Source organism: Trachurus japonicus, chromosome 13 (assembly GCF_045865225.1).
Source record: "Trachurus japonicus isolate A0001 chromosome 13, Traja_1.0".
Classification (NCBI taxonomy): Eukaryota; Metazoa; Chordata; class Actinopteri; order Carangiformes; family Carangidae; genus Trachurus; species Trachurus japonicus.
The window spans coordinates 37,095,179-37,121,080 of NC_140919.1; the positions used below are offsets into that span (position 1 = coordinate 37,095,179).

General features: G+C 39.6%; 1 protein-coding gene across 6 annotated transcripts in view; it reads right to left on the reverse strand.

Moving 5' to 3' along the window:
• Nucleotides 1-6,296: 6,296 nt before the first annotated feature.
• Nucleotides 6,297-25,902, reverse strand: part of stx1a (syntaxin 1A (brain)) — a 61,101-nt gene continuing 41,495 nt past the window's right edge. The window contains exons 5-11 of one of the 6 annotated variants that reach the window (XR_015037498.1): nucleotides 23,357-23,430; nucleotides 23,066-23,174; nucleotides 15,940-16,013; nucleotides 15,711-15,845; nucleotides 14,435-14,477; nucleotides 13,835-13,945; nucleotides 12,383-12,459 (exon numbers count right to left, since the gene is read on the reverse strand). Coding sequence is in view for 5 of the 6 variants with exons in the window: in XM_085796375.1 (XP_085652501.1) it covers nucleotides 7,048-7,140; nucleotides 13,835-13,945; nucleotides 15,711-15,845; nucleotides 15,940-16,013; nucleotides 23,066-23,174; nucleotides 23,357-23,430 (596 nt within the window). In the remaining variant the exon portion in view is untranslated. Of the gene's footprint in view, nucleotides 7,676-12,256; nucleotides 12,460-13,458; nucleotides 13,570-13,732; nucleotides 13,946-14,434; nucleotides 14,478-15,710; nucleotides 15,846-15,939; nucleotides 16,014-23,065; nucleotides 23,175-23,356; nucleotides 23,431-25,902 lie in introns of those variants that run through there. The other 5 variants (XM_085796376.1, XM_085796375.1, XM_085796377.1 and 2 more) reach the window with 5 other exon arrangements.

Here is a 25,902-nt window from a genome sequence, read left to right on the forward strand (position 1 = left end):
CTCCCACTTGAATCATCTTCTTCATTTCAACCACTTAAAGATGTTTGTTTCAAAATAAAATTATTATTCTTACAGGGGATAACCCACTAACTGTTGTGAAAGAAACTGCAGTATCACAGTACAGGAATGAGACAGAGGTGGAAGCTCTGCCATAAATACCACTTGAATTTTGCCCTGGGCGGTGCATGTTAACACACACACATTTAGGAAAGCAGAAGCATACAAAATGTTTTAGAGAAATGTACCTAGTGTGTGTGAATGACTATAGTCATGATGGCCTGAAAACTGACCAACATTTCAGTCACTGTCATCCAAACGTTCATTATAACATGGCATTACAACTTTTCTTCTGGACTGACTCTTTAACAAGAAAAAATTACATTCACACCTGAACATTTGTACCCACATATAAGAACTTGTATAACTATATACAAATGCATACAGTGCACATTAATCTAGATATAAAGTAAAACAGTTTGTGGAATAGATACAACTTGAGAGTTTAATTGAAGAAAATATAATAATTGAGAGGGTGTCATATTGTCCGGGATATCTAATGACCTCAGTCTATATTTTAAGGTCTGGTTTATATTTTTCCACTTTGTCATAATACAAAACTTATATTCCAAGAGTAAAATGTAATGTTAGTAATGGGTCGTCCTCCCTTGGCTGAAACTGAACCTTGGGATGTTCTTCGCAGCAGTAGCCTATCGGCAAGTAGAGTGACTGCTGCAACAGATATGGGTGAATTAGTGCTTGTTGTAAAAGCAGCTGTGGTATGTGATGTTGTGCCATGAGCAGATCCTACTCATGCTCATGAAGAAAGCATAGATGGTACTTTGTAATATACACACACAAAGAAAAATAACTAATTTTGCCTTTCCATCATTTTTCCACTATGTATTTTCTATTTGTCCTGCAGACACTAAAACAACCAGAGCATTGATCTTTTCTATTCTAACCAATTCTAATGTTGAGATACCCAACACCTGCTATTGAGAAACTTCCTGTGTCTTTCTGCTAAAAGATCAAAGATCCATCAAAGCTGCAGTGGTTTTACAAGACCTTAGTGCAAACAGTAATCATTCTAACCACAGAAGTCATGCAACACTCTCTGTCCAGTGAAATTAATGTTAGTAAGCGTGTGGACAAGTATGAACTTATCAGTTTGGCTGAGGCCCTGACTCGTCCTGCCAGGGCAGACATTTGAGTCAGTAGACTGGTCTATTTGGGTTATAACATACAAAATGTGATATATTAATAAAATATAATACAAAACAATATACTGTATATACATATATGTGTGTGTTTATTATAATAAATAGAAATAAGTAATATAGCAAAAGCTGAGTCAACAACAATATTGACAAAAAAAGCACAGTTTGCTATTCCTATGAGGAAAAGGGAACTTCAGAGTCTATGAAACACAATGAGGACAAAGCTGTACCACAAAAATGGGAAGTAATGAAATTGTAATCTATATTCCTTGTAAATGTCCCCACTCTTGTTTGTTGTAAAGATGTATGTAAATGTTGTGCACTCCACGTTTCAGATGGGGAGGAAAGGTCTCAGTCGAGGTTGGACCTCTGTGGTTGAGATTGTAGATGTTATGAGAAGCAAATGTGGGGGAAAACGTTTAAAATAGGGCGATCCCTCAATTCAAAGAAAATGTTATTATTGGAGGAAATATTGATGGTGAAGATAAGTGACATGAGAAGGACAAAGAAAAGCGTCAGTGAGAAGTAAATTATGGAAAGAAAAGGAACGTTTATGCATGTAGAAACCTTCTACCTCTATCCTCCCTTTCTACATCCACAAATGATGTAGAAACTTCCCTTTCTACTAGAAAGGGAGGATAGAGGTAGAACGTTTCTACATCCAGAAGAAAAAAACAGAAGAAAACACTTTCTACCTCTATTGGATAGAGGCGCAGAGCAGGAAAACAAGGCAAGAACAATTACCTTTCTCAGAAAAAAGAGAAGAAAAAAATTACACACATAAAGACCACTGGACTCGCAGATCTCCTCTTTGTTTGTTTCCACAGTTGGCAGCTTTGAAGCTGGATCTGGACCTCGATGGCAACCCACCGACTCATCCTTCAGCTCTACCACCACAGAACTCTGCAGCACTCAGCGAGAGAAGAGAAGCAGACCAGAAGGTGCAATGTTTGATTTCTGAGCATATACTTCTGCTGACATCAACACAGTCCAGAAACATGGATAACTAAGTCATGGACACAGAGGGATAGGACATGCCATGGCCAAGCAAGAACTGGGCAAGAAGAAATAGTTAGACTGAGGAAGAAGAGCTAATAAGATTGATTCTCTGTGATGTATGTTACCACTGTGGCCAACATGGACATTGGGTTTGTGATAGTCTCACAAGAACATCATCAACTCCTGTATACAAATGAGACTGAGGATGGTCGGGGGAATGGATTCTGTTGACGTGCTTCACCGGTCTGAGGAAGGTACTGCACCACATTAACACACACACACACAGAGCAAAGTAATAAACACTGCTACAAATTATGTTTTAACACTGACACTAGTGATGGAAAAACTCAGTGGTTCATCAGGTAAAATGCTTAGAGATAACATTACCATCCCACTTCAGAAACTTCTGAAGTCTGCCCCATTAATCTAATGGGCAGAGATTTGATGTGCAAATTAGGCCTTTGACTGCTCTCACCCTCAGAAGGTGTCAAAACAATACCAACACTGGTTTCGGAGCATACACCTATTGCACTTTTGGGAAGAGATGCTTTGTGCTCCATGATGACACTAGCGTTGAAACCAGTCAATTTGTCCTCCTCTACACCTCAACTGTCCACTGCACTGGCGTGTCCAATGAATAATGTCAACCTGTAAATGAACAGGCACAATTCATATCATTAAAACAAGATGTAACACATTTAGGAAGGGCAGGGTAAAATACCAACGTAAGTATAAGGACAGATTTATACTTGTCTGAATGAGATTAGTGTTGCTGTGTTGAACAGCCACTGCTCAATATTCTATTGGTTATTAAGTAAATTCAGGGCTTGCATTGTTCTGATTCTTGTTGATAAAAATTAAACTTAGTAAGAATTTATAAGTGAAATTTCAGTGTTTTCTGACCAAACTGACCCGCAGCAGATGTTAAAGTGCACTGCTGCGGCAGTGACATGTAGTATGAGCATAAATCTGAATCTTAAACTATTCACTAACTTTTGTTTTTGACCCTCCATCCTTTCCTTCACACAGTTAAGCACTATTGTTATTCCCTAGTCTTTCTAGCCTAGCAACAGTACAGCTAACATTAGCACAGTTGTGTTGTGGCTTTAGCATGTTTTAAACTCATTGTAGTGGCAAATGTTGACTAATTGGGTTTATGGTTTACATGTGAGCTGAAAAAACAAAAAATCTTTATTCCACAAGGCTCACTCAATTATCCATAAAACTGGCTTTCTCACAATAATACACATTCAGTTGCCTGTGCCAAGGTTTCTGTGAAAGTCCACCATCTCAAAGTCTTGAATCTCTTGTTCTCTCTCAGGCACTGTCTTATTGCACTAACTGCTTGCTTAATAGCCCACCCAAAATTTGGGTCTGCCTGACTCTAGCGGGCATTTTACTCAATCTGTTGAAGAAGAAGATGAAAATGATGCATGTTAAGACATCTTAAGTAGGAGTAAACTGAGCGGCCCTGTAGCTTATTTTTCTACAAAGCTTGATCCCATGGCTGCAGGTCTCCCAAGACGCCTCAGAGCTGTTGAGGCTCCTGAGAAAGCAGTTACAGCTTCCAGAGACATTGTGGGCTATTCTGATGTGACTACTTGTTCCACAAGCTTTGTCTATGATCCTCCTTGAACAGAAAACTTCTCACCTCTCCACAGGACATACAATTCTTTTACAAATGTCTAACATCACTGTCAAAAGATGCAATGTTTTGAACCCTGCCACTCTCTTTCCCCCACCAGTCGATCGAGAAGAACATGACTGTGCTGCTGTCCTCCAACAGGTTTACTCCCCAAGACCGGACCTACAAGAACCACCATTAACTAACCCTGACTTGGTTCTTTTTTGTAGATGGATCTGCTTCACATGACCCAGTTGGTTTTGCTGCTGTCACTTATCATGAAACACCTGTCTCAGGTTCACACCCCTCTCACTATTCTGTCCTCACTTTGCTAAAGTGATACATGGGTTGGACCATGTGTCAAAAGGGCGGAAGTTGGATGCCATAACTCAACATTGGTTCACCAAAGGTTTTTCAGTTCACAATCAGAAATTTTGTCAGTCGTGTATGGTTTGTGGAACATGTGCAGCACCTTTTTCTAAAAACTGTAATGATGATTAAGTTGTTGTATTTTTTTATGTGTGTGATTAATGGGTATCAAAAAAGGGGGGAATTGTTGATCTCACTGTTGTTTTCACACTTGGAAACCCAATGGGGTTCCAACTCCTGCAAGGCATACCTGAGTAGAGCCGTTTTCCCACTAAAATTAGCGGGTCGACGCAGGTTTTTTAAATGCGGGTCGACCCGCTAACAATCGGCATTTGGCCCCTTTCCCATTGACCAAAATGAGCCGAGTCTGACCCCCTGCTGAGAGATCAGACAGAGCATAAACCAGTCGCCCCGCTCTCATCCGCGGTGCGAGAAACACCGTCGTCATGCCACAGCCGTCAGCCGCGGAGTGTGAGGTCTGTCCGCCGAGGCAGACGAGGCATCTGGCTGACCTGCGGAGCACCAGGACCGCGGAGGACAGCGAGTCTGCCGCGGCCGTATGACGGACGTCTGTGGCACAACACGTCAGTTAACCGACTGTCGCTTCTTTTTTTTCAATCGTTTTTGGTCAGAGTTCTTTGATCTTTTGATCCCAGTCTCGAATGAGAGCAGAGCTTTGTTTTGGTACATGACGTGGCGTCACGTAACGCTCAGCATGATCACATAAATTAGCGGGTTGACCCAGGTCTGGCGTTCCCACTGCAAGCCGATTGGAGCCGAGCCGACTGAAGCCGATTTTAACCCGCATCGCTTGCCGAGTCGTTTGACGCGGCTCTGTGCGCCTTTCCAACTGCCACCAAAAGCCGATTGTTAGCGGGTTTAAACTGTTTTTTTGGCCAGTGGAAAAGGGGTATAGGAAAACACAACTTGGGAGGTTGGCTCCGGCAAGGTGTGAAGCCAGGGGCCTCAGATAGATAAAAGCCCTTTGAAGAGACGTGAGAGGTGTTACCTAAAGTATAAACGTCAATGTTTCTTGATCCTCAGGGTCTTTTCCTTGATAATCAATTCCTTCCCACAGGCCGTCGCTATAGGGTCCCTTTAGCAATAACAAACTTAAAAATCATTAATCTCATCTGCCGTCAACATCATCAACAACTCACTATGAAATCTTTTAATGTTCTTTTAAGGTCTTACTCTGTATTTATCTGTGCTATTCTGTATCTATCTGTTGTTTGTTTTATGTTCAAAGAAAAAAATCCACTGCTTTTTGCAGGGGACAATAAAGGTTTTCTGATTCTGATTCTGACTGACCTTTCCTTGTCAGGAAATAAAAACTTGTTGGCCAGCAGAAGTCTCTATTTCATTAATAACCAATAACAGCAACAGATCATTTCCACAACATAAACTCTCTATGTTGCAAGCAAAAGTGACCCGAGATTAAAGAAAAAGAAAAAAAGACAGAAAAACCAATGGCCACTGATAACACACCAACAATAAAGATATACTGACAGCCTTCAAAGTAAAAAAAAACAAAAAAACATCTGGTCCAGTACATCATGTTGTACAGGTTTAACAGCGAGTTCAAGTGAACTCTGGAGATAATGAAAGTAAATTGACACTGAAGGATGAAGACTTACTTCCGACTAAGAGGATGGACTTTTTTGTGCACTCTAGATAAGTGCCTCCTTGTTTTACTATTTTGGTCACACTATTTAAAGTATATACATAAATGACCGTGGTTACAAATCTAAATAACATAAAATAACCTCTCTATATAATTATGTAGCTACAATTTAACTCCCCATAACATTACAGTTACATCATTCTTAAATTATGGCATGGTTGTATTAGACTGAATTAGTTTCAGTGAAATGGACCTAATAAACTGCCAAATGAGTATATTTGGTTAATAAAATTAATAGAATATAATGTTATATAGAACACACTGTGTGTGATACATTGACCATACCGGCAGTGAAATTCTGAGAATAGCCAGTTGAAAATTACCATAATGTCCCTTTGAAGGACTGAGAGGAACATCCTGTTTTTGTGAACACAAATGCAAATCAAAGCACAAACTCTGAGTGTCATTTTCCAGACAATCTTTACTTGAAAAAAACAAACCCCGAAACAAACCAAAAATGAACAAAACAACAACTCTAGAATAAAACAAACAAAACCGTGTCATCACAATACAACACAAAGGCAACAAGTTGCGTAGGCAACATGGTAACATGGTTGCAGTCTGTGCATGTCTGTATGTGTCGCCAGAAAACTGATAAGTCTTTCACAGGGCTACTTTGAGCTCATATTTACGCTTCTTTGACTCATTAAGTTCATTCACACAAATAAACAGAGTAGTAGCTTGACAGGGATATGCTCTGTTTAAAGCTCAGGATTTATAAAAAGACATAAAACAAGGTTTACAGACAAGAATGATCAACCCAACCGGACTAGACTCCATGTTAACAGCTTATTTGAACATACTGGCAGTGTTAGAGAGCTTTATATCTGTTTACACTTAATACAAAACAAAGACACAGGTGGCTATAAACAAGCACTCATGTTCTCATCTAGTGATTCACACTCAGCGCATTCAAACGTAGCTACAAATGAACACACACCTAAACCCTCGGTTACTTAGTTGATGCATGCATGCACTCAATCACACCCAACACTGGAGCCACAACTGGTAAGGCCAGATGAAATTAATTACCGGTACATTAGCATTGCTTTAGTGAACCACAAGTGATGACATTAGAAAAAGGTTTGGCAGTGTGATGAATCTACAAGCAGAATATCCCACATGAGTAGGCTACAGCTCTCTTATCTCTCCCTTTAGCGATAGGATACAAACACTACTTTACAGTGAACTAAGTCATGCAGGGCTTTGGAAGGGAGGTAGAGGACATCAGACATCATGTAAGAGAGCTAGAAAAGATAAAGTAAATAAACATGTAATGAACGTGGCTTTGAAAACACTGCAGATTAGAGGCCTGTCACTTTGCCTGTACAACACAAAATAGACATTACAACTGAATAATTGTCATATTTGGAAGTTGGAATGTATTAGTATAGCGTCACATACTGTAGCATTTAGTAACTTTTTCATTCAAGAATTCACTTTTGGAAACATCATATCTTTGACAACACTCAACACTTTTTGCAGCACCACACATTTACAAAATAGCAACTCATGCGAAAACACCTCTGGCCCTGTACACTGTGTTTAAAATGTATCATACAGTAGGCAATGCACCTTGTGCTAAATATTTAATAGATTGCATTCATGAAAACTGGAAACTAAAAATCTGTATCTGCTCTGGTTTTGCTCTGTTGTGTGTAAATATGTGTTTAGTGTGTCTCTTATTGTTACTGTGGCCGAGGTTTAGGCCAGAGTTCCTCCAACAATGGAAGCAATGACAATTCCCAGAACCACACAGCATATAATGATCATAATTTTCTTCTAAATGGTGTTAACAAGAACAGATAAACCATCATCCAGGCAGCAAATTGAGAACAAAGGAAGGCATGTTAGAAATATCACATCTGCTTCTTAAACATATCACAATATTTATATAAGAACAAAATGCAGTTTGGAGAAATTGTGATTGACTTGAGTTGATGTTTGAATGTGGAGTGTGGATTACATTCAAAGGAGCTGCTCAGTTTTGCTATTGCTACTCAGCGTCAGTGTTAGCATTAATCTGCTTTCAAGGGTGGTAAGTTAAGCATCAAAGATGTTTCCATAGAATGAAAGCAACTTTTGTGTTTTGCCATTTTTTCCCTGCAATTTCTTCTTCTTCTTTTTGGATGTTAGCACTAACTAGCTAACTCCGTCCCAGTTGCCCTATCCCCTCACTTTCACTGTAGCATCCAGTCTTCCCTGAAGAATTACCGTAACATTTACCTCTACTTATAAATGCAAAGATGACTGGAGTTCGTGGCGATACCAGCATGTAGGCTAAACAGCTGTAAATGCTAACATTAGCAAAACTTACAAATAGCACCTTTAAATCAATGAATCTTTGTTTCCTGCATTTTATTCGTAGGACATAACAGACTTACATCATTTTAACACATACCACACACATGAATCATAAGTTTTTAAAGCCACTGCGTGTAGAATATGGGAATCATCAATTCTGTACAAGAGGGCATTGCGTCAGAAAACCAGCTACCCCTTGAAATAAGATGAAAGAAACATATTATCCACAGGGATTGTTTGATTTTACTGTTAACACAGTGGCTTTAAAGCAACTTAACTTATAAAGCATGTACTTTAACATACATTCCTTCACATCCATAAACATCCAACATTCAACACTCAAATAAATTGTTTGAAATTTCTGGGAAAACACTTTTTTCAACCAAGGGCTAGATGAGACAGTTGAATCAATACCATCCATATGGATGATGAAACCGGCTCTATCCAGTGGTCTTTCTAAGCTAACATAACTCTTTCAATCTGTGCAAAAACCCAAATATGAAAACATTTTGTATTTTTGCAGGGATTCAAATTAGACAGTAGTCTTTTCTATTCATTTTAGATAGATAGTATTGTTGCCAATTTGTCCCTGTCGCCACTTGAGATACTGCAACAAATTCCCCTGAGGCTGAAAAGTATTTCCTTGTTTACACTACAATGATTGTGTCTAACATTCCTGACGCAACAAGTGCAAACATGATGATGAATGAAGGTTAATAGTGATACGATAATATAATAGAGGTTGAGGTTATATGCTGGACTATTTCTTGGAAATGGGCAGTGACTTCCTGGAATAACTTCATCAATGTAAACATTTCAGACAACTAGCAGAGACTTTAAATACTTAGCACACTACACCACAATCCATACATGACATGTTCAAATGACAAGTAGTCACTTGTTGTATGACAAAAAATGAGTTCACATAAGAAAAACTAAATACCACAACAAAAGATGCACAGTTACAGAAATGTTTTGCTGTCCTTTCTATGTTTATCTTCATGTTTTATTAATTAATTATTTTCTATTTTCTATATCTTTCTTCTTCTTACACTATGGTGTCAATTGTGTGTGCATGTTTTACAACCTTTTAAGTTCAGCCCCAACTGCCTTTTTTTAACACTGTGACAGTGGATCTCATGGGCAGACGAGACCAGTGCTTTAAGTGGGCCGGTACTCACCGGTACGGAGTACCGGCACTTCTAGATTTTAACCCCCGGCGTACCGGGACTTTTTACGGCGTACCGGGGAGTACCGGGAGTCTGGACATACTCTGTCCTGTTCTCATTCTCTCTGACCGATTTGTGATAGTGATGCCTCTTTCACCCTGAGCGCCACGGTTCTGTTGCCCTGTTCTCCGCTGCTCCTCTGTCTCTCACTGAGGGGCGGGGCTGCCGCGCTGTGCGCTCTCTCATCCATGACTCTCTCACATGCACGTACGGAGCGCACGCCGCTGCCTCGTCATAGTATAACTCCATGTGTCCAGACGAGATGTGAATGTGGAGCGACTAAAACCTTCGTGAGTTACAGTGTAAAGCCATTTACATGACTTTCCAGTGGTAGCCTACCAATAAGTAGCCTTCCACTTACTGTATTCAACATGCTTAAATGTGAGTCATATTTCCCAAAATGCTTAACACTACTCGTTAACAAGAGCAGAGTAAAATGAAAGCTCTTACTGAGAAACACTGTGAAACTGTTGCTGTCAGCTTGTTAGAACAATGACAGCTGTCTGTGGAGGCTGTTTATTTGGCCACAAATCACAAAAACTTCTTGATTTTAGTGAAAATTTTAATTTGGCAATAATTTAGGACAGCAATTAGGGAAGGATAGAGATACTTTATGAAGTGGGTAAACTTAAAATAACAAATACTGATTCATTTGTCGTCATACATTATTCACAGATGGATTTTAACAAGAAAATACTTTTTAAAAATCTTTCTGGAAAGTTCAATTGAACGTTTTTCTTTTTTTAATCAACATCATATTTGAATGTAAAGTAGCCTGTCACTTAATGATGTGCTGGTATCGACCGCCCACCGCCTAATTTACCAGCCAACAGCTGAAAAGGGGAGTACCGGCACTTATTTTTTCCCACTTAAAGCACTGGACGAGACAAAGAAGAGTTGTGGAAAAGAGCGGGGTTAAGCAGGGACACATATGCTTGTACGTATCTATGGTTAATCTGCCGAATCAGAATTTAAGAATTATTGAGCAACACTAGCACTAAAGCTGAAAAATCCACACCAGTGAGATCAGTCTGCCACTGATAAGTAGAAACAGAAAATCACAGCAAGAACTTCATGAACTGCATGGGGAAATGTTTCCCCCTAGAATGCCTGCAGATGGTGGTAGAGAAAATTGTGTTATGCAATGCCTTTTATTGGCCTTTTGTGCGGACAACTGGAGACAGACAACATCAAAGTTCTTTTGATGAATGTAAGCTGCAACTAGGCAAGGCAAGGCAAGGCAAGGCAAGGCAATTTTATTTGTATAGCCCGTTTTTACAAACAGTTTGTCTCAAAGGGCTTTACATGGCATCGTAACAACATCCTCTGTCCTTAGACCCTCACATCGACTGAGGAAAAACTCCATGGAAACTAGCTGGGACAATGACAGATTTGTGCAGAGGAAATACAATCTGGAAGTTCAAATATATCACAGACTGTGTGAGACCAAGGCAGGAGGTTAGCACACTGATGTTGCAACATCTGGAGAGCTGAGAGAAACTTTAGGTAAATGTGTTTTGCTGCCAGCCGCATTCCTTTGTCAGAAACAATTTTGCAAACTGGAACTACAGGGATGATAAGTGTGATGTTTAGTTGGGCAAAACCCTCTTCAGAAAGACTGAAGTATCAAGGGTTGCAAATCAACCACACCCAACTTGATCAACAAGAAACTACGACCTACATATCATTTACATGCCCCTTCCACTCTACTGCAGACTTCTAGGAGACAGCACCACCAGCTCTGACAGTTCAGGGAGCTGCCCAAGTGTAAGTGTAATCATCTAAAGACCGAGATCAGCGCAGAGCGAGAGCAGGAGCTCCTTTCACTGGTTCAGAATTAGGCATTCCATTCCCAGGGTGGGGGAGTCAGAGGACACACACTCACAGCAGAGGGGGGTGACGTCACCGCATGCGGTTACAGAGCACAAGTCAGGAAGAAGGAAGGAAGGTTTACAAAAACAATCTTGTACAGTGGAATAAGTAGTGACTCCAGAGACAGGAAATCTGTTTCCCTACAGTTATTAGGTCCCTAGACAATGTGAGGTGAAAGCAGCAACTGAAATCACAGTGTAGGTAAGACATGAGATCATATTTAAATCGGGTAACATAAATATTATTTTATTTTAATGTTGAAATTACATATATTAGGATCAACTGACAGCATAGAAATGTTATGCTTAATACACACAAAGAGGGTTTAATCTATATAAAATATAAAGTTCAAGTTCGCAATAAAAATCTTTAAAAAAATTGGTGAATTGTACTAAAAACAATAGTTAGGAAATTCACAGTGTAATACATATTAGCTAATTGTATACAAAAATATTTGGTTGGTTGAAGATGTTGAGTTAAACTGACAAATCATTCATGTCTCTTTCCTGGAGGGTTTTGTGTGCAAGCCATTTCCAAAAAAAGAAATTGAGATTTATTTGAGATACTTTTAGCCTATTGCCCAAGAAACAGTCCAGCGAATAAGCTCCTGTAAAGCCATAACTTTATTTTTTTAACAACAGTTTTTAATGTTTTTTCTCACATCTAACACTTGGCAGAAAACAGGTGTGCATATTCCCCGAAATGTCCAACTATTCTTCTTCTTATTGGAGTGTTCAACGATACAAGTATTGAAGAGGGTGACTGTTTATGACGTATATCTAGTTTTCACTCCTTCTTCCTCTTGACTGTCAATTAAATTTAGAAAAAGCATCTATTAAAAAATGCATCTAAAGGTTCATGTTCATGTTAGAGTGCACAGAGACCTATAGTATTGGATTAGCTCCAGACCAGCAAAGCAAGTCAAGCTCTCAGTTAATGAGAAGTTACTGACTTCACTTTACAGAGCCCAATTAACAATTCAACAGCTGAACAGTTAGTGTTTCTATGGCAGTCATACATGCGTGACATTAATAGACAGCATCACGTCCTGCCCTGTCTGCCCTCAGTGGATTTCCGCAGGTCCTAACTGAGTCCAATTGTGAGGGAAATAATGAGGACGGTCACACATACTGCAATACAACCTCCTATGAGGATCACCTTCTGGACAGGGGGGATATGGGAGGGGAAACAAGAAGGCCAGAGTGTCAGATAATGATTCAGTAGACTTTGGAGAGACTTAATGAGAAACAGATGGAAAGAGGGAAAGAAAGGTAGAGGCAGAAGATAAGCCTTGCACTGTCTTTGAACCCAGCAGTGAACTGGGGTCATGTCATGTATGAAATTCTTTTCCTTACGGAAAAGTGCTGTTACAGATATTAACCAAGAGGTGGCAGAGTTGTTCTACTGAGCTGGAGCTTGTTAAATGAAGGAAGGAGGTGATCAATTTCAAAAGTAAGCCGAGAGTTAAATGAGGTAAGTAATACCCCAATTACATAACGTAAATAAAAAGCTGGGGACAGCAGGTTGGCACAGCTTTGTATAAAGGAGGGAAAAAAGCGGATACAGCTGCCTGGCTCTGTCCAAAGGTAACAAAATCCACCTAACAGATGCTTGCTGATTATACTTAACATATTATAACAATAGTGCCCCAACTACTTAAATCCTAAAATCCCTGTGTCTATTTCATGACAACATATTTTGGCTTGTCTAATTTTTGCTTATTTATTTCACAACCTCTCATGTTCAGGTGATGTTCGGACATTACAGCTATGTTCTGTGCAGTCTATATATAAACTATACATGTGTAATCAAGAAAGCATCACAATTTGTTTCCCTTGTTTTTATTTGTTTTAATTTGTTCAATCTTTTAGATAAGCTAAGCTCTTTCTATGGTTTTTAGGCCCTAACTTCAGTTAGGAATGCACATACCACTTACTGTATTGGGAATCACTGTTGTAGACAATGTTGAATACACTGACAACACATATCCTCCACATGCAGCATACATGACAGGCGAGCATGCACACACACACACACACACTAATGAAAATCACTGCACCACACTGTACACAGTACATGCAATGCCTGTGACATTACCTATCTTTAATCTGTGATAGCACGTTTGTGCACATGCATTGTTTTGTTGTGTATGTGACTCACCCTCCGGGCTTTACTCTGGTATTTTACCGCCTTCTTAGTGTCTGAAACTGCCCTCTCCACATAGTCTACTGAATGCTCCACATTGTACTCTATGCGGTCTATCATTTCCCCCTAGGAGAGGTTAGTTACAGAGGGGGTGTGGAGGACATGCAGGCAGGAAGAAGAAAGAGAGAGCCAGATGTGGAGGCAGGAGGAGGAGTGGATAGAGATGAGGGAAGTGGCGAGGGAAGGGATAATGGGTGAAGGAGAAGGAGAGAGAAGCAGAGATGGGAAAGGAAAGGGAGAGAGAGAGAGAGAGAGAGAGAGAGAGAGAGAGAAAAAAGACAAATAATGGCATGAGAATCAGTTTGTAGACTGTGTGCATGCTGCATCTCACCCGTCTGCTGCTCTTTTTGAACTTTTTGCATTTCGGGATGCTCTCCTTTGCCTGATCCACGTACTCCTGAGCCTCCAGCACACTCCGCTCAATGTTGTTCACCAGCTCACCCTGCACCAAAGTAAGAGCAGGTGGTGTAGTGTGAGTTGGTACCACTTTTCATAGATGTGTTTTTATATGATAACTAGAAGACTAGTCTGATGAATGCTTAATAGCTCTTTTATTTAGAAAGTTTACCCTGATACCTTGTTACATAACTTATCAAAAGAGCATTGTAGAGTCTAGACTGTATTGTGAAGGCTCTGAAAAGATACTAATAGATCTTTTCTTCTCTTTATTCATGTATTTATCCACAATTTCCTTCTTGCTGACACTTTTATTCATAATGCCAGCAGATGTCATGTTTAAATCAGCATTCATCAACAAAGAACACAGAGAAGAATGACCAGGAGTATTGTACATTCACCATTAACCCAGGGTTAAGTTTCCCTATGAAAGGTTAATATGAAGAACCAGTGGATATAACTCTCCATGTGTGCACTGCAGCAATTATTTCTCAAAGAATAAAAAAGAGAAGATGAGGAATCACAGGAAAATTACCTTTGCAAATTAAAGGGGGAGCGCTGTTCTCTGTTCTCGAGAGCTTAGAGTCATTGTTGTAGTGACAGTTGAGGAAAAGAAAGAGGGAGAGAGTTGGAGAGAGAGAGCAGAGCTGAGAAAGGCAAAATTAACAAACACACCACACTCATCTTCAATAATGTTACTCATTAAATAAAAAAAGGTTAGTTAGTTGAATTATTTGAATTTAAAGTATTCATAGGTGTGAAAAGAGAATAAAAGAGTAGCCTACATGCACAAAAATACACATTATATTATTTACGTAAAAATGATCTTTCCCACACCAACATTGTGAGGGAAAGCCTGTTATTGCATTGCGCCGGAACTGAAATTCATATCACTTACATACAACTATTTAGCTCCGTATTCATCATTTGGCATATGTTTTCTTTCATTGTGTTCTTGCTCAGATTTCCTTTTGCATAATTCAGACGTGTTATTTCTGATGAGGGAAACAGTTAATCTCTGTGGGGGTTCAGCCAACATTCTCATGCAGTCACACATGACAGCAGGTTTGCAGATTTATCTGAAGCTCTACACTGCACTGAGAAAAGAACAGGTAACTCATACACTTGAGAATTATCTACATACGTGGCTTTGAAACTACACCCTCACCCTCATCGATGCAAGCCATTAGCGTGCAGTACACACCACAAGCTAATTCTGTATAAATTGCAACTTACAAAACCAAACCATCTACAACAGTCGAGCTTTGTTGATAAATCAAAGATGTGATAAAACAGCAACTCTATTTAGTTGCCAACTCAGAAGTCTCAGATGTCAGATTTCCCCCCCTGTGCATGAACATAGCAAGTCTAAAAAAAAAAGGTCTAATAGCAGAAAGTCCAAACTCAGATAATCACCTAATTCAGATCAACTGATGATTGGGCCAATAATTATCTGTCCCCCAGATTCTGTCTACATTTTGCGAGATATTTTGCAAACACAAAACCAGACGGAAGTGAAAATGCAATCTCATCCAACTTGGTTGGCAGATAGGACTATATTTTTACTAATTAACTCCACAGCTTGTGAACACAGTGTCTTACTGAACCTCTGAATTAGGCAGAGCACCTGCTGAAACCACAACTCTGTATCTAGTACACTGAATTAAAACTCTTTTTGTGTCTATGTTGATATATGGATAACCGGTTTATGGATACACAATTAGCTCTTGCAGATTTGTTTCCACAGATTTTGACTCGGTGCCAAATCACACAGCTGTAGGTTCTGAGAGAAAGAGGATCCTTGTTTTCACCTGGCTCTCCACCAGCATGGCCATGTCCATGAACATGTCGTGAAGCTCTCTGATACTGTTTTCCAGCTTGATAATCTCATTGTGCCGTGTCTCGATCTCATTCATAGCCTGCTCGGTGATGTTGTCCATAATGATCTAAGATGGTGTAACAAAGGGAAATGATTAGACAAGGGTTTAATTACATTAAAAACAAGCTTTGCATTTATTTTACATTTGTCGTATCACTCACCCCTGAGGTAAAGATAGCTGGGTTGTCACTCTCTAGCATGCTCTCCAGCTCATCATTTGTTGTGTTTCTTCCAGCTAGAAGGACAAACACAACAACACATAGTGTGCTCATGGTTGGTGTGAAGAGACTTACAAAGTGTGTTACTGTCATGAGTTAAGACGTGTAGTGCAATGGTTTCCCAAACTGCAACCATTAGGAAACATGAAAACAAACTCACTGGATGATAATAATAGCATGTCTGTCTGAGGATTAATTAAAATGAGAGCTGCGTGCCTCCTTTTTCCAGAAGCTCATTTTCTCTATATCCATCTGTCTCTGTTGTCTCCACTTTAAACTCTTTATGCTTCCATGTCCCACAAAAGTGGATGCAATGGAAAAATAATTTGTGCCATAATTCAGCCTGATCATCTATTGCACAAGAGTGATTACACAACAGTTATCAATCTACACCATAATGGCTCTCATGTAGATGACAACATGTGGTACCCTTCATTTTTCCTTTCTGCTGACCTGAATGTTAGCCACTTGTCCTTTAAAAGAAAAAAAGTTTTCAGCTTTCAACCAGGCATCTCAGTTATACGTAAATCCAACCTTAAGCACAAAGCTCAGTTAGAAATGGCGCTGTCCCAGAACCTCTAGCCCCACACTCTCAGTCAAGTAAACCTTTTTAAAAACATCTTCGTGTATTTTTATCCCACCCCATTCATTCTGTCCAGTCAGGTGTGATCCTTCATCCTGTGTATAAAACAAGTGTAATTCATTTCTCTGTTAGAAGAAAGTACGTTTTGCACAATTCAATTTTTAATATATACAAGACTGGTTTTCTTTGCCTTTAAAAACATGCCCAGTAACCTATAAAGTGTTAAAAAGACAGGCCAGGTTCACATAGATTGGAAATATCAGTCATTTTCTGATAGCATCAGAACAGCCTGGGTCAGTCTGTACATATTCTTCAGCTGTGTAGCTATTTTTAGTAAAAAACCAATCACCTACTTATTCAGAATCTTATTAAGTTTGCCTCAATGCTCCACAGCCTCAACTAACTTGGTATCTCTCTTTCCACTGACCCTGCCTGTGTGACAGCACGTCTTCCTGCTCCTTCCTGCTGATGTGTGTGCTCCTCATCCATGTTTATTTCCCCTGGCAGAGTTGTCCTACTTCATAAACATTCCCCCACACCTACATTAATATCCCTGTATCTGAGCACTGTGTTCTCCTGCAGAGCTGCTTCTCTTGGGCTCCATTTCTGCCCCACTGTTACTGTAAGTCAAAGTCAGACCCTGTCAGCATCGTCTCCAATCTTTCCTTTGTAAATCCTCTGTATGGCCATACAATACACACTTTCTCTTTCCTGTAACGACATCCCACAACCCCACAAACAGTTTGATGGTGTCCAGAGCTGAGCAGCTGGTCTAACTTCTCCCAGATGTTAAAGCTCACTGGCTAAGTCATATTCATGACACTTATGATCCCGAGGGTTTGTAGGAAAGAGAGACTGTGTGTTTCAGACAACACACAATAGAAAAGAAACGTACTTTACTTACATATAATAATAATAAATGTAGCAATACCACAATGACGACATGCCCCACTAAAAGTTCCACATTCATAGTTATTATCTTACCAAAAACATGTAAGGACCAGCCTGTAGGATTTAATGGCATCTAGTGGTAACACTGCAGATGACAATGAACTAAAAATCTCTCCCTTTCCAGGTGTATAGGAGACCCTCCTGTTCTCTGCAGGTCTGGTGAATGATGCACTTCATTACTTTTCACACTGGTTTGTGGCATTACCAATTATCAATGTACTACAATTACTTTTTTCCCTCTCATCCCGTTTCATTTTTTGGATTTTTAAGGGCCCAGCAATGTTAAGGATCTTTCTTTATGAAAAAACAAGGAAAAGACGACAAAACTACTTCTGTAAGCAACAGTGGCTTTGCTACTTACAGTAAGTGTGCTGCAACAATGACAGAAACAAACGAATGCTGCTGTAACTGCACTGGAACTACAGCAGCTGTAGCTGGAGATTTTGGAGGCAATTACCAAACATCTCACCATGACCTAATCAGTGTGTGTGTGTGTGTGTGTGTGTGTGTGTGTGCATTGTGTTCAACACGCGTGATGAAGTCTGGTGGTCAATGTGGAGGCCTCAGTGGCAGAGCAGGTACCTTGATGGAGAGTGATGATGGTTGGGAGTCAGAGCCAACGATGGCCTTCATGAACAGAATACTGATGAAGCTGCTCTGTAACAATTACAGAGGTGAGATGTGTGCCCATATCATTTCTTTTTTTTTTTTGTTAATTTCTCTTTACTTAGCACATCGTATCTAATTCAAACTTCATATCCATATCACACCAATGAATTTCATTTAGTGGTGGTTAAGTGGCCCCGCTGTTTCATTACCATGCTAAAGAATCTACTCGTGTTCAGCGATGACATTTTACAGCTTGACAAATGAGAGGATGTAGACAGCACACAAAGACCACATTCACCACATTACTGTGATCAATTCCCTATTCTCCCAGCCTCTGTGATAATAAATACTCTCTCTGGCATTAAGGCTAAAACTATAACATTAAAGAGGGTCAGAGTTAGAGTTGAAGGACAGACAAGAGTGACAATGACTCATGGATAATTGTGAAGAGAAAAAAAACACAAGGCACTCTGGTGCTACCCAACCCTATTCATCTCACTTCCCACACTGATACACACACACACACACACACACACACACACACACATGCTCCTCATTGGCTTTTTTTTTTTTTTTTAAACCCTGACAGGCTCAGAGGGAGGCTCTTATTTGTTACCATGGAGACCCAAACCCTGAGAAGTCTAATATGAAGCCAAGAAGTCTCACTTCAGCCTCAGTGTTTACGGCCTATTAAATCATTCATACTTTGTTGCTACCAGTAACAGTATTATTTAATTTCCTTTGTTATGTAACACAAATGAAGTGAGACCCCCAAGGAACCAAGGGAAAAGGCAAAACCACACAAATGTTCACGCACGCAGAGCGAAAAGAAACGAGTCATTTTCATGCTTGTGTTCGCAGCAATTTCACCTACAAAGGAATGAGAAAAGCCTGCATGACTTATCATATTGATCGATCTGTTTGTCGTACAGGAACAATGCGTGTGTATATCTCTGTCTTTTTCCCTGACATTGTGTCTGCGTCTCTACCAGTGAAAGTAGTGTCTGCTGGGAAATAAAACATAACAGTCAAATGTCAAAGAGGCCCTGCCATGCCTGTGACCAGCATCCCCTCCATCCTGCTGAGCCTATCTGTCTACTTGCTGCTTATGGAAATAAAGAAATAAATGCGTGATATTCAGGACTCTCAATCAATAATGAACTAAAATGTTACTGAATTGCTAATGCACATGATTTTAATGTGATGTGACAAAAGCTTTCCCATCGAAGAGATGTGGCTGACATTTGGAGGAATCCATATTTACTTTTTTGACAAATGTACGACGAGACGACTGATATCTGTCAATTAAAGGTAAAGTTACAGCCAGGAGTTGGCTAGCTGAGCATAAAGCCTGAAATCAGGGAAACAGTTAGCACAGCTCTGTCCAAGGGTAAAAAAAAATAAATAAATCAGCCTGCCAGAACCTCTACCGATCATTGATTATCACACGTCTTGTTTGTTTAACTTGTACCAAGACTGCAGTGTGAAAACATCACATGGTTTTTATGGAGGGAGGGTTATGTGGGTGTGTGGCCTACGTGCCAGACTATTTCTTGGCTGGGATAAGAAACTTCTTGGAGACTTCACCAGTTGCCATTCATGTTTTAACACTTAAAAATGTGGATGAAATAAAACCAGATGCATAACATGAAGTAGTAAAGTTCAGAAGCACTGGTAGGCTGGTAGAGTGCTGGAAAGAGCGAGGCGAGCTGTTTCCCCCTGTTTCTGATCTTTGTGCTGAGCTAAACTAATCATACCCTGGCTAGCAAGTTTAAGTGTACCATTTTCTAAAATGTTTGAACTGTTCCTTAAAGTTAAAAAGCACATTAGGTTAAATATCATGTAACTATGTTTCTAACTAGTATTATAGTTTAAAATAGTAGCCAACTGTCAGATCGCTAATTCTTCAACAAAGTCTATGAACAGTGAGAACATTTTATCATGGTCATTTTAAAAGTGATGGCACCAAAAATGTAATCAAAGTTTTTTTTAAAGTTACTTTTAAAAGACCAGAGCAAAACAGATTTAATTTTTTTGTATAACTCTGAGAATAAGTTGCTGTTTTATTAGTGTGCCAGACTTTATATTTCAAAGATGTGACAGAAAATATTTTTCTTCCTTACTGCTGGGATATAGAAATCCAAAAGAATACAATGTAGATAAAGGCCATTTTTATCTGGACAAGGGGTTATTGTAGGACTGGTGACCAGGCAAATGAGGGCAAGTAATAGCTGTTGTATTGACAATGACATGTTTCCAGTATGTCACCGTTTCTTGTTTCTCTGCATCCAACAGGTTCAACAGAGAAGCAGCAGAGGAAACATCAATAGTCTCAGTCTGACGGACCAGACTAGATTTCCCTGTGTGTGACACACTCTTATTGATTCACTTACAAACAAGTCAAAGGGGCTGGCACATCAGAGGAAACTCTCTTGCCATACAATGCTAAAGGAATTAAATAGTATTTAAATAGATTGGATTTTAGATTAAATGTATTCAGAGGGGAAAAGCTTTACTGAATACTTCAATCCTGTTCATTTCAAAACAAAAAACTGCTTTTCTGTCCTGTTCCTTTGTGCTTTTGTTCCATCCCCAAACTCTCCCTGCGTATCTAATCCCTTCCTTGGTGACAGGTGATGTCAGCTAAGGCCTCCTGTGACTCCACCAGCTGACAAATCAAATCCAAATGGATGTGGAGGAGCTCAAGGAAAAAGTGAGTCAGGTGTGTTTAGCTCCATAAGGAGGTTTGGGTGAGCCCTTTGATTAACCTTGGAAAGTGTTGTGTACTGCGTCTGCTGCTCTTTTCAGTGGGACCACGTTGAGTTAGTAGATATACTGGGTGGAGCTCACACAGACTCAGCTGCATACGTCCAATCTAAAGTGACAGATGGGCAGAGGAAATAATGTCTACACCAAGTGCCCTGCAACACAACTACCTGCTCTGCTCTGCTAGTGCTCCTTGTTATTCTCTGTTTGTGTGTACCTGCCTTTGTGTGTAAGGTGACTCTATCAGGATGCCTGTAAGGGCAGCTGGCTCAGTGCAGCCTGCTAGGATGCCGTGGGAGAGGCCATGTCAGTAGTCTGGTCCAGGAGCCCGGGGGCCTGCAGCTAATACCTATCAAATCATATTACAGATAGAGTGTGACACGAGTGAGAGGAGCTGCAGCAACCTGGCATGTGCATGCATATGGGCGTGGGTGTTGGTGATGTATGTGTTTTGGAAAGAGGTCTCAGTGTGGGAGTGGTTGTTTTGGTACAATACACCAGACAAAGTGAGAATAAAATATGGATGGGATGGACTGAAAATGTTCTGTTAACAAATCAATTCAAATTGAATAAAGAACTATTTCTTTGGGTGATTTAATAACAGCTGGATGTAGGTTTTATGTTATGTTTTCACTGGTGAACATTGTTTCATCTTTGTTTTTACACATTTGTACTATGTATCTCACATGTTTTATACTCAGGTCTGTGTTCTGTGTTTCACTTGTCAGTGAGACAAATTTCCCTTTTGGGACAATAGAGTTGAAGCACATGGCCAACGTCAACAGGTTGGAGCTGAGGTAGTTTGTCTTCACAAGTCAAGATGAAGCATCTTTTTCCATTAATAATACATATAACAGACAGTGAATAAGTAACATGACCACAGGAGAATTAATGCATTTACGGTAAGTATTATGTGTGGTTTAATAAATCAAACTACATGTCAGTGCATCGGAGTGAATGAGCGACTATTTATCTAAGAGGGTTTCTTCTGCCAGAATCCTCAAAGCAAAGTATTCAAACATCTAAACTGCAGAAAGGACTGGCTTCTCCTTTCACCACACAATTTTAACTGACTGAACAGTTGTTGTTAACTTTTTGGAAAAGTTGTTAACTTTTTGGAAAAGTTAACAACAAGGGACTGGTAGCGGTACATCTTCTCCTCACATCCTCATGCTCCCATCCAATAGACATAGTAACCCTGATACCTATCTACTCTGCAGAAGTAAAATACAGTAATTTAAACATTTTTTTTAAACAGTGGAGAATGTGGGTACAGGCTCTATCTTAGATAATTTATCTTAAAACTAACATCTGACAAGAAATGCCAGCAGGAGGAAGGTGAAGAGGATGATACTTGGGCTGAGGATAAAAGACATGCAGAGACATACGTATGTACTGTAGAGGTAAGGTTTTCTAATATCTCCTGTTTTGACAAGGACCTAGTTGACTGAGTAAAGCGATCATGAAAACCCATTATGGATGACCAAAGGTTGCACCTAATCGGCACTTACCTTTGCAGAAAAAATATATTGTAGAAAAAAAAAAGATTTGCACATTCAGTGTGTTCAGTAACCATTTGAGAGCATGTCATTTGCCCATGACATACTGTGTTTTGCAGTGGCAGACTGAAGCCCTGAGGGTGTGATCAGACCAGATCATATATGACTGATCTGTCAAACACAGGTCATCAAAAATGAAAATGAGCATCAAGGGTGACAGTTTTATCCCCTGCAGTGTGATTTGTGTGTGGAAGTCTGGGGCACGCACCGGCACCACACGACACACCAACACAAAAAGTACCATGTCATGATTATTTTTCACCCTTGATCTGCAGGTTTGACAATGTTGCCTGTTTCTCAACAGTTTTAATTCCTCCTAATTTGTTTCCCAGTCCCGTCTTACCTCTTCCTACACAGACCAGGAAGTGTGAAGCGTGTGCTGTCAAGTGGCCAGGGCATGTTTAATGTTTAAGAGGTGATTGTGTAGCCTGACTTACGACGAGCACTCACTGCTTAGCTCATTCAATCTGCTGGTATGCTCTCAGGAATCTCAACGTTTAAAGAATTTTGAGACACAATGCGTCTGAAAATAGATGCAGATGTTTAAGAAGCCTGCAGTGTTGAGATGTGCGTAGTTAGTGTGAGGGTGTGATCTACTCACTGATCTCCAGCTGTCTCTGAATGCGCCCCTTGCAACGCTCCCTGTAGTCCGACTGGGTGGTGTTGTATTCTGACATCACCTCCACAAACTTGCGAGACAGCGTGGAGTGCTACATACACAGTGAGGAACAATAAAACATAGCTCAAACCTACATGGTTTACTAGACATTGGTTGAAGGCTTGTATATCCATTGTTGAACATAAATTGAACATTAAATGCACTATAAGGAGAAAACTCCACACAGACAGTAACATTTGGGAAACAGTTGTTGACTTTTCCTTCTGAACGTACCTGTGTTTTACGTATCCTCAGGTCAGCTGATGATCTGTTCTGCCCTTCTTCTTGCTCAATGATGTGCTGGATGCCTGGACAGATTCACAAGAATATCCATTCATTCACCCACCGACTAATGGTAACCCCTAACCTTTATCATGAAGACAAAATTAAGTCTACGGCACAACTGGCAACATATTCATGATTTAGTTTCCCTATGAGTTTTAGCAGTAGCCAATGAATTTCATAAAATCCAAAAGAACTGTAACAGGGATGTACTCTGAAACCTCATGACAATCTGAGAAATAGATGAGGAGATAGATACACTGCTTTATGTTGTGTACACAGTTCACATTTTGACCTGAGGGTGGTGTAGGAAAAAAGTTCAAGGGGTCATCCAGAACACATCCATCCAGTCTCAGGAGACAATGATAATATATGCACAGTCAGTGAAATCCAGCCATTGGTTTTTGAGATACTCTGCCGTGTGTTTATCAAGTGAAGGACTGAACAGATGGTTGCATGAAAGAAAATGTTGGGGGATAATAATCACAATTGATAATCTGATGGATAACTCCCATCAGATTCAATGGTAATCTGGTCACTAGTTGTCAAGATGTCTTGTTCTGAACCACAGTGTCTGACACAAAGAGAGAGAGAGAGATTAACTTAAAGGTAGAGTCTGTAGGATTTTCCTAAAAAACAAAATATAGACCTATACAAAAGAAATCCTGCTTAATCATCACCTATTATGTTGCTGTATAATAATATAAATATTAAAATATGAGAGTGCCGTTAGTGTAAAGAGCTCCTACATCCTTACATGGTACAAATATCAACTTGTCACATCAAATCAGTTACTTGGATGGAGAGCATATAATTGGTGGAATGTGGATATGTGGAAATGGCTGACATTTATTAAAGAAACGTATAAAGCTGCTCTTTTTTTGGAGGGTTTATTTCTTAAAAAGATAAATACAACTTTTGTCAGATTGCTGCTTCAAAGTTACACCTGAGGAAGTCTCTGCTGAGCATAATGACATCAATTAATGAGACGGTCGATGCCAGCCCATGTGAAGAACTCAATCAAAAGCTGTCTCATCTGTATTCCCAATTCTTCTGTAATTTCCATGGGGAATAGGTTCATGTGACTTACAATGGTTCCAGCATCTGAAAAATGTGAGAATTCAACATAACATCATTCAACATAAATATCAGTGTGTCCTTTCATCTGATTCAATCCCACCATCCAAGGATTCTTCATTTTTTAACATCAACCGTATATTCTTAAAATGTCACAGAAAAACATCCCTTCATTGCAACAACAGTCTACCACAAAGTCCATTATTATACTGTAACTGTTCCAGGAAAAGAAACAAACACATGTGCATATACAGTACACACACAAACACACACCCAGCAAGTGGTTACACAAAGGTATCCTGTGGCAAAGACTGGTGTGAACTGGAGCGACACAGCTAGAGGTCTGTGATGTGAAGCCTGTTCTGCCTGAGAGCACTTGTGTCAAATATGTGTATTAATGTACGTACAGTATGCGCACATGCCACTGTGTGTGTGATAGGTGTGTGTATCTGTGGGACATGAAGGATGACGGATAGAGGCAATTATTCCTCTTGCTCTGCGATGAAGTTGTGTTCCATTTCTTGAAAGATAGTGTACAGGCCGACAACTATTTTATCTCCAAGCCATACTGGACACCTGAAAATGACTAATGTGGGGAGTTTTTCATGCCTAATGATTTCAGTAAGGGCATCTAAATATTAAAAAAAAAAAAAAAAAAAAAAAGCCAGAAGAGGAAATTAAAAAGGGATTAAAAACTGATGTAAAGCTTTGTAAATCGTAAATCAGAGAATAAGAAGATTATAAGACTCAAACATATACAGTATGAACATATGCAAATGCACAATGGATGCAGAAGATAAATGTTTGGGGGTAGACCATTCACACCAGTGTGAATAAAACTCGAGTGTGTGCTCGTCCATATGAATCACAGCTAACACCTCTGTGGCAAGTGACAGTAACCACTCTCTTAAAGAAGCAGTGAATGGTGTCTGTTAGCTGCCAAATGCTTTTCAGTTCATTGTCTACTTATGTCTCACTTGTTTCCCTCTCTCCTTTGCTGAGACAGCAACACAGCTGTCCCATCACATGACAGACAAACAGCTGTGCAGGCGAGTCATGGATATAGAAATAAAGAGGGAAAGGGAAGTTAGGGCCTTTCAATATATAATTTTACATGAAAAACGACTTCAGTGATTAATCAATATTGAAAACAGATGTCAAATAGAAGTAAACAGAAAAAGTATAATCTTTATTTGTCATTGCAAATAAAACACAACAAAACTTTGTTTTAGCAGCAATCTAAGAGAGCTCAAAGACCAAAGAGCTATGTGTCTACGATTAAACTGACTGATGTTTTCAGCTCAGCTTTGTTTAAAAAGTAATTGTGTAAAAATACTAATCATTTGTCAGTTGGAACTTCAAAAAAATGAATGTTGTTTTCCTCTTTTATATTATTATGATCTAACAACATTTTTTGAATG